This window comes from Protomyctophum bolini, assembly GCF_963924005.1.
Source record: "Protomyctophum bolini genome assembly, chromosome: 6".
NCBI lineage: Eukaryota > Metazoa > Chordata > Actinopteri > Myctophiformes > Myctophidae > Protomyctophum > Protomyctophum bolini.
Window position 1 is genome coordinate 50,550,283 of NC_137867.1, and position 9,943 is coordinate 50,560,225.

Below are 9,943 nucleotides of genomic sequence, written 5' to 3' on the forward strand. Positions count from 1 at the left end.
GCGAGTGCATGCGTGTTAATCGTGCCACTTCCTCCGCACATTTTTTTTCCACACGTTATATTTTTTGAAGACTGTGGCTCAGGAGGTAGAGCATGAGCTTGTCCAATGATCCCTGGGTCGGCGGTTTGATTACCGGCTCCTTCTGTGTGCTGTGTATACTTCTCCCAGCAGATATGGAAGTTTTTTGTCGGTCATGTTTTCAAAATGAACGTTGCAAACACACGGAAAGATGAAATTACCTATACCTAGGTTCCATCCTGGAGGCTAATCTTTCCGGTGATAAAATGCCCACCAACGTAATAAAAAAAAAAGGCAACCAAAGAACAAGATTCCTTTTCAGGATCTCCTCACTGGTCAACAGAAACACCTTGAAGACCCTAACAGGAGCCCTCGTACAAGGTTTCTTTGACTATGCATGCACCTCCTGGTACCACAGCACCTCAAAGGCCCTAAAACAAGACTCCAGACCTCCCAAAACAAACTGGTCAAGCTCCTACTTGGCCTCACCCCCCGAACCCACCTCACCCCTGCCCACTTTGACAGGCTGGGATGGCTTAGGGTCGACGACAGAGTACAGCATCTTGCAATGGGTCTGGTCCACAAGATTCGATACACCACCAAGATACCCATGTACCTGTCTATATACTTCCTTTATGTTAACGAAGTCCACACCCACAACACCAGAGGGAGTGCAACAAACCATGTACAACCCAGATTCGGCACAAACAAGGGACTAAATTATTTTCGCTCCTATATGCCACCAAAATGTGGAACGCCCTACCAACAGTCATTAAGACATGTGAATCCCTTGACTCCTTCAAAACCGCTCTCAAAGGGCACCTACGGACGGCTGCAATTCAAAACTGGCCCCTGTAAAATCTGAATCCCCCCCACCGCCCCCCCCCCTTTTCCCCTCACTGTATGTTTCTTTTCCCTTTTTGCTTCCTTTATGATGAATTCCTGTTCTGTTTAACTACATATAGAAGTGTCTATTTGTACGTCTCTAAATGTTTTGATGAATTGAACAATGTGGACCCTGTTGTAAACAAGTGTATGATGCTTAATTGGGTCGTCCACTCACAGTTAACAGTCTTTGTATTGAGTTTGTGCTTGAAATGTACTGTAATTCTGCAAACTGTTAATAAATATTTCAATCAATCAATGTATTGAGTTGTGCTTGAAATGTACTGGAATTCGGCAAACTGTTAATTATTGAAATCAATCAATCAAAAACACAATCAAACATTTCGTATCTGTGGCTTCAAACACCACCTCTCTCACTGGCACAAATGTGCGTGTGTGTGTGTGTGTGTGTGCGTGTGCGTGCCTGTGTGCAGCGCGTGTGTGTAATTTTGTCTATGAATTGTATGATGAATTCCTGTTCTGTTCTTTGACTACTGTATATAGAAGTATCTATTTGTACGCCTCTAAATGTTTTGTTGAATTGAACATGGTGGGGTTGTTGTAAACAAGTGTAATGCTTAATTGGGTCGTCCACTCACAGTTAACAGTCTTTGTATTGAGTTTGTGCTTTAAATGTACTGTAATTCTGCAAACTGTTAATACATATTTCAATCAATCGAGTGGCTTCTTTTCGGCTTGTTTTCACAGACCCATTAGCTTATTTCTGTCGCAAAGTCTGGCAACACTGTCTGCTACTAGGCTGCAGGCTGACAACAACAACACACACAAACAAACGGAGGGCAGGTTGTTGTAACTGTATCTGTTACTGTATGCTAACTGTATCATTATGGATAACAGGTTATTACTAGATAGATAGATAGATAGATAGATAGATAGATAGATAGATAGATAGATAGATAGATAGATAGATAGATAGATTGTCACTGCATGCTAACTGTATCATTATGGATAACATGTTATTGCTAGATAGATAGACAGACAGACAGACAGACAGGTTGTTACTGTATGTTAACTGTATCAATCAATGATAACAGGTTATGGACACTAGTGATGAGTCTTATTGTTATATAATATTATTATATAATAAATTATGATTATCAGTGCGTTATGGACAGGAGCTATCTAACAGGAACACAGTTAGGATCATGCTAGGATCATGCTAAGATCATCATGTAAGTTAGGATCATGTTAGGATCGCAGGATCATGCTAGGATCGCAGGAGCATGCTAGGATCATAGGATCATGCTAAGATCATCATGTAATTTAGGATCATGCTAGGGTGATGCTCTGATCATGCTAGGGTGATGCTATGATCATGCTAGGGTGATGCTAGGGTCATGCTAGGGTGATTTAGGATCATGTCTAAGTTAGGGTCATGCTAGGACCATGTTTAAGAATGTTTTCGGCTCAGGGTTCCTTGTGAGAACAGCGCATGTTGTCCTGACATGGGCCATCACCTTGATACTCTTCCTGCATGACACTGGTGAGTACATGCCAGCAGTACCTTTAACCACAGACATTTAAACATTTATTACAATTTATTTAACCTTTATTTAACCAGTAATATCACATTGAGACTGCGTCCAGTGGGAACTGGCCAAGAGGCAGAAATAAAAATTACACTTCAATACCACATCGTCAATGTTACATTTTGTCGCCTCACAGCTAGAAGGTCCTGGGTTCGATTCCCGCTCGGGACGCTGTGGGTGCTGGCGGCGTGTTTCCTCCTCCACGTCATCAGTGCCCATACGCGAAGGCGGGGTTGGCGAAAGGGCCTTTCTGTGTGGAGTTTGCATGTTCTCCCCGTGTCCCCTAGGGTAGGTACCCTCACAAAAAACATGCAGTAATCCTGGTCACTAAACTGCCTCCCCCTGGCCAGCCGGGGCGCCTGATGGAGGGGAAAGGAACTGGTTGGAATAACGTGTTACTTCCATGCGCTACGTCCAACCAGGGAAACTCCCCCCTGTCAGGTGTAAAGGAGCAACTTGGACACTCAGGCATGAAGGAAGCATGAGTTCAAGTCCGTTGCTCTCCCCTTGTCCCCCATATGTGGGGACTAGGTTTGTGGAGGGTGTGTAGAGCCCAGGATCACATTAGATGATTGACACAAGGGTGAAAAATGGGTTACAAAATCGTGGGATAAAAAATATATTTAAAAAAGAAAATGTTACATTTTGAACCAGCAAATACAACATCCATAATACACCTTAAAGTACCTATGCATATAATACAACAAATCACCTGTCCTACTTTTTAGTAGCAGGGCAAAATACACCATATACACCAGTAAGACGCGCAAACGCGGGAAGCGAACGCAGCTGAGACCCTGCAGATCATGTCTGTCTGTCTGTCTGTCTGTGTGTCTGTCCCGCTGTTACTGTATATGTGGACCTGGCCCCTTTTGTGCCCATATATGGAGCTGAGTGGACCTGGCCCCTTTTGTTAGTGAGCGGCGGTGGCTCAGGGGTAGAGTGCCTGGATGGGAACCGCAAGGTTGCCAGTTCGAACCCGGGCTCCCCCAGAGTTACTGTCGAAGTGTCCTTGAGCAAGACACTGAACCCCTAATTGCTCCCGATGTGCTAGTTGGTGCCTTGCATGGTTTCCGCTGCCATCGGTGTATGAATGGGTGAATGTAATGCACAATCTATGTAAAGCGCCTTGGATAAAGGCGCTATATAAATGCACCATTTACCATTTACCATTTTGTGCCCATATATGGAGCTGAGTGATTGCTGATGCAACACACTCCATATTTGGATAGCGGGACAGACACACACACACACAGACAGACATGATCTGCTAGGTCTCATAGTAAGTGCTCACTGCGTTCGCAATCACTGCGTTCGCAACAATCTACACGATCTGAGCCCATATAATAAATATATAGGCATGAACATAGGCAAGTACATATCCAAACATGTGCAGGTGTTGGATTGTACATCAAAGATGATCCTTTTGAAACTACTCAAGGGAACTTTCAAAGTCAATTTTAGTCTGGACTGTAGATCATTCTACGACCAATAAGGGCCAAAGAAGGCCAGACATTTTTTACCCCCCTCGGATTTGAATGCTGGTACTACACACCGCAGCCAAGCATTTGACCTGAGGTTTAGGCCGTTTTGGACCAGGTCGAATTTGGATGAAATGTAAGAATGTAAGAAATGTAAGAAATGTAACCTTTAGAGCTTCTGAAGTGGTCAAACAGATCAATCAGATTGAGGGGGTTCAACAAACCACGTGCAACCCAGATTCGGCTCAAAGGAGGGTTTAAATTAATTTCGCTCCTAGTATAGTATATCAGTATATAGTATGCCACTAAAATGTGGAATGCCCTACCAACAAACAGCCATTAACCCATTCTGACCGGGCACCCATTTTGGTGTTGGCATCATGTTATGCTTTAGCTATTGAAAAATAGCAGATCTACAAGCTCATATCGCGCCACCGAGTGGCGCGATACGAGCTTGTAGGTCTGCTATTTTTGAAAAATTCGAAGAACGACTGACATTTTTAGAATCTGATCTCAGGTCAGAATGGGTTAATCAGACCAGTGTGTGTCCGGTGGAAACCTCGTATGAATCTGATCTCAGGTCAGAATGGGTTAATAAATGTGACTCCCTAGACTCTCAAAGAGCACCAATGGGCGGCTGCAATTCGAAACTGTTAGCAACAATACGCACTGCGCGTAGGGCAATATGCCGAGGGGGGGGCAACACAATGTGCCAAAAAGTGCCACGCCGATCCGCCGCCTATAACAACCGATCTGCATGAGGAATAGCAGCGCTCTTGTCGGGAGGGGGGGCAGCACAAATGTCCTACGAGTAGGGCAACCAAATGGTCAACTACGCCCTGCCAGCGGACATCTGTTGGAACCCGTGGTGTTTGTGACGTTGGTGTCTTTTAGATATTGAGACACCTGTTGGAACTCCTGGTGTCTTTTAGTTAATGAGTGAATGTGTTATCGTTAACAGAACTCCTGGTGTCTTTTAGTTAATGAGTGAATGTGTTATCGTTAACAGAACTCCTGGTGTCTTTTAGTTAATGAGTGAATGTGTTATCGTTAACAGAACTCCTGGTGTCTTTTAGTTAATGAGGGAATGTGTGTCTTATCGTTAACAGAGCTAGCGAGGCAGCAGGCCAGCGGACACCTGTTGGAACCCGTGGTGTTTGTGACGTTGGTGCTGGTGTCGGTGCTCCTCTACATGGCCGTCTCTCTCATGGACCCTGGCTTCATCCTGTCGGATGACAACGACCTGCAGGTCATTGATTTTGCCCTTCAAAATAAGATGTCTCCGTTAACTAGGCATACCATATTCTGAATTACCAAAAAGAGGACACATGTGCGCATGCATGTGCGCGTGCACGTGCGCATGCATGTCGTGGATGTGCATGTGTCGTGCGCGTTTGAATTAAATTAATTTGTCAAAAAAGTTTGGCTCCTAAATTTGATCAAATATGCTCTATATTAGTTATGTATTTATTTAAAGCAGTGGCTCTCAAAGGTGTGATCCAGGGACCCTCATGGTTCCTTGAGGGGGAACATCCACACGTCGTGAGCTTGTAAATCGGCTAGTTGAACTATTCAAAAATGTTTTTGTAATTTGTTTACAAACATTTGTAAACGAGCTGTCAAGATGAGTTAGTTAGTTATGTATTTATTTATTGCCGTGAGGAGGCTAACATGCTAAATGCTAACACTGTGTTGCAGTGAGGAGGCTAACATGCTAAATGCTAACACTGTTTAACAGTTCACTCTGGGTGTGACAGACGAAGAACAGGACATGATTATTCCCAGTGGAACCAAATCACTGCGTCAGCGTCGCTGTGGACACTGCCTCCTACAGGTAGGATTAGTTTTATACAGTGGTGGAAAAAATACTCGATTGTTTGACTTAACCGATTACATGCCACCAAATGGTGGCTAAACTCGGTACTGTTGCCAGAATCCAGCCGAAAACTACAACACTTTGACAGCTGTGAAGTCTTTTGTTGAAACGGAAGTAGTTGTGAGATGAGTCATAGCTTCAGTGGTCTTCTCTCAATGGTTGAAACTTTGTCCGTTAGCTCAATCTGAGCTAATGCTATAAATGCTTTAGATGTATAATAATAATATATAATGATAAATGCTTTAGATCGTTGAGATTTTGGATATTTGAAGACGTCACAGCATGGGAGCTACCGGAGGCTAGAGCTAACTTAATTAACCTTAACTTAAAGGGTTCTTCCCAGCTAAGTCCTGCCCTATGCGGGAGCTTACTATTTCCGTAGACAACGCCCTGGTAACGTCTGTCCCAACAGCCAGGAGTCTTGGTGTTGTCCTGGACAGTCAGCTCTCACTCAGACAGCTGTCACTCGATCCTATAGGTTCACACTCTATAACATACGACGAATTAGACCGTTCCTCACCCAGGAATCAGCCCAGCTCCTAATCCAGACAACAGTCTTGTCAAAACTCGACTATTGTAACTCCCTCCTTACTGGCCTACCAGCATGTGCACTTAAGCCTCTCCAGCTGATCCAAAATGCCGCAGCTCGCTTCAACCAGCCAAAATTCTCACATGTCTCCCCCCTGCTCCGCTCCCTCCACTGGCTCCCGGTCGCTGCCCGCACAGAATACAAAACTCTGATGCTGGCATTCAAAGCAACCAACGGTATGGCACCCCCATATCTTGCAAGTATGATTGAACCCTACAAACCCTCCCGCGCACTCAGATCAGCCAACACAGGGAAGTTGGAAGTACCTTCACTAAAAACGCCGGGACAACGCTCCACACGTCCCAAACTCTTCTCCCTTCTGGCTCCAAAACTGTGGAATGCACTTCCCATTGCAGTCAGAACTGCAGCATCACTCCCAACCTTCCGCCGTAGTCTGAAAACCCATCTTTTCAAAACCCACCTTTTCAGACTCCATCATGGCCCATAGCACTTACCCCACCCCCTTAGATAGCATTTCTGTAGACTTGGATAGCATTTGATACAAACTTATAGCATGTTATGAAGACAGCACTATAATTGCATTGTATGTAGTCATAGCACGTCATAGTACATATGTATAGCATAGTAGTTTATATTATATGTATAGTTTCATTATATAGATATTCCACTGTTACTTTCTTAGCTTACGCATGTTTCATGATAAATGTTTTTATGTGATGTATTCCCATGCTTTTTTGTTCTTGCTTAATGTAAGTCGCTCTACATTGTAAATTGTAAGGGGGGAGGGGGGAGTTTTTCGTTACCACTGTCGCATAATGTCTTGCTCCGGGTGGATCTCTGTTTTCTGCTCTACATGTAAAGTGTCTTGAGACAACTTGTTGTGATTTGACACTTTAATAAAATGTAATTGAATTGAATGTAACCTAATGAATGGAGTGTGTGTGTGTGTGTGTGTGTGTGTGTGTGTGTGTGTGTGTGTGTGTGTGTGTGTGTGTGTGTGTGTGTGTGTGTGTGTGTGTGTGTGTGTGTGTGTGTGTGTGTGTGTGTGTGTGTGTGTGTGTGTGTGTGTGTGTGTGTGTGTGTGTGTGTGTGTGTGTGTGTGTGTGAACACGCCCACAGCAGCCCATGCGCTCCAAGCACTGCCAGACGTGTCAGCACTGCGTCCGACGCTACGACCACCACTGTCCCTGGATCGAGAACTGTGTGGGCGAGAAGAACCACCGCTGGTTCCTGCTCTACCTCGCTGTCCAGCTGCTGGTGCTGCTGTGGGCCCTGGGCATGGCGGGGTGAGTCTGTTAGCATAGTTAGCATAGTCCACACCCTCACTGCATGTATGTTAGCATAGTCCAATAAGTTTAGCTTTTGAAACTGTCTCAGGGTCTTTCTGAGGGGCACTAGCCCACACGTTTGCTTTAAGTAGACCCTGAAACACACCTGAAATTCAGCATATTTATTTGTATTTTTTATATATTTCTTCCCGCCCGGCAGGTCAGGCCTGAGGAGCCCCGCCCCCTGGCAGCGCTCATGGCTGGCCGCCAACGGCCTCCTGCTGGCCGTGTCCGTGCTGGTTGCTCTGCTGGCGCTGACGGTGGCGGCGCTGCTCTGCTCTCACCTGTACCTGGTGACCCTGAACGCCACCACCTGGGAGTTCATGTCCCGCCAGCGCATCTCCTACCTGAAGCACTGCGGCCACGACGCTAACCCGTTCGACCGCGGGGCCGCCCAGAACCTCTGGGGCTTCTGCTGCCTGTGGGGGGAGGTGGCCTGGGAGAGGGTCTACTTCGGGGAGGAGGGGGAGTACCCCGTGTAGACCCTGATATAGGGGTGGCCGGATGTCCCCCTTATTTACGTGGGACAGTCCCTCATTTCCAAGACTTTTCAGGCGTCCCACAGATTGAGACCCTCCCTGTCCCACATTGTGACTGACAGGCATCAGGGTTCAAATTGAGACCCTGTCCCACATTGTGACTGACTCGAGTTACGTGGATTACATACGGGACTTAGATTTAGACTATGAATCCTCTAGCATTCATGTTATGTTTAGACTATGAATCCCCTAGCATTCATGTTATGTTTAGACTATGAATCCCCTAGCATTCATGTTATGTTTAGACTATGAATCCCCTAGCATTCATGTTATGATTAGACTATGAATCCCCTAGCATTCATGTTATGTTTAGACTATGAATCCCCTAGCATTCATGTTATGTTTAGACTATGAATCCCCTAGCATTCATGTTATGATTAGACTATGAATCCCCTAGCATTCATGTTATGTTTAGACTATGAATCCCCTAGCATTCATGTTATGTTTAGACTATGAATCCCCTAGCATTCATGTTATGTTTAGACTATGAATCCCCTAGCATTCATGTTATGTTTAGACTATGAATCCCCTAGCATTCATGTTATGTTTAGACTATGAATCCCCTAGCATTCATGTTATGTTTAGACTATGAATCCCCTAGCATTCATGTTATGTTTAGACTATGAATCCCCTAGCATTCATGTTATGTTTAGACTATGAATCCCCTAGCATTCATGTTATGTTTAGACTCATATGTTATGTATGTATGCACCAGTGCTGCACCAGTGCTGTTTACATTCTTGGGTCTTTAGTTCCGTCTGTGTTTTGTTTGTTATTTATTGTACGTTTGTAGAAGAAATTCAACATTCAGTCACAATCCTGGTTGAGAAACGAGACCTTAATTCTCCAAATGTGTGTTAAGATGTTTGCATACACTTTTTTGAGTGGTGCAACCACTCCCTTGCGGAGATATGTGTGTGGGTGGCTGCCTGGCTGGGTGCCTGGCTGGGTGCCTGGCTGGGTGGGTGGGTGGGTGGGTTCCTGGCTGCCTGGCTGGGTGCCTGGCTGGGTATGAGCACGAACATAGCATGGTTGTTTTTCACCACCTGCGCGTGCGCAACCTAACACACACAAACACACACACACACACACACACACATATTAACTGTATATGATTTCGGGTGTGCCAGTACAGTACAGTGACGGTACAGTAGAGGGATCCACACGGTAACTCTGTCATTTCTCAACTGTTTCGGACGCGGGGCGGCTCGCCGGTATCGGCCCGGTCCCCTGGGCGCGTTCCTGTGGGTCTGGAACTTCCGCGGACCCCCCGGGGCCACACGGAGTTGCACTACTCACATCACACAGGTGTGATTTTTATTTGTTGTTTTGTTTTTGGAGAGTTTGTTCTACAAGTTTTTATCTGTGAGTGTTTCCATTATGCTGTAATTATTGAACTGTCATTAATTAATTATTGTGCACAACATATTTGTCAGGGTCCAATCAGATCAAAGATATTTATATTTATATATTTAAAAGAAGAGTGAGAACATGTTTGTATCGTCAGCAATATGTTAGCGTGTGTCATTTTAAAAACTGTTGTGATTGTTTTTAGATTAGTGTTGAGTTGTTTTATGACTTCTAGGGCTGTATTTTGCGTGTCTTAAGTACCAGGTCTTATTCCCTAACTTGAGTAAACTAAAGACCTGGAGGCGTGATCAATGCTCTTTGGCCACTCAGAATAGCCAAATGGCATTGAACACACCTCCAGGTCTT

General features: G+C 44.9%; 1 protein-coding gene across 1 annotated transcript; it reads left to right on the plus strand.

The window, feature by feature from the left end:
* The first annotated feature begins 1,670 nt into the window (after positions 1-1,670).
* On the plus strand, positions 1,671-8,547 carry zdhhc12b (zDHHC palmitoyltransferase 12b). The gene is made up of 5 exons (XM_080766359.1): positions 1,671-2,407; positions 5,044-5,183; positions 5,673-5,768; positions 7,480-7,646; positions 7,849-8,547. The coding sequence occupies exons 1-5, from the start codon at positions 2,311-2,313 to the stop codon at positions 8,168-8,170; spliced, it is 822 nt and encodes a 273-aa protein (XP_080622485.1). The 5' UTR covers positions 1,671-2,310; the 3' UTR covers positions 8,171-8,547.
* The last annotated feature ends 1,396 nt before the right edge of the window (positions 8,548-9,943 follow it).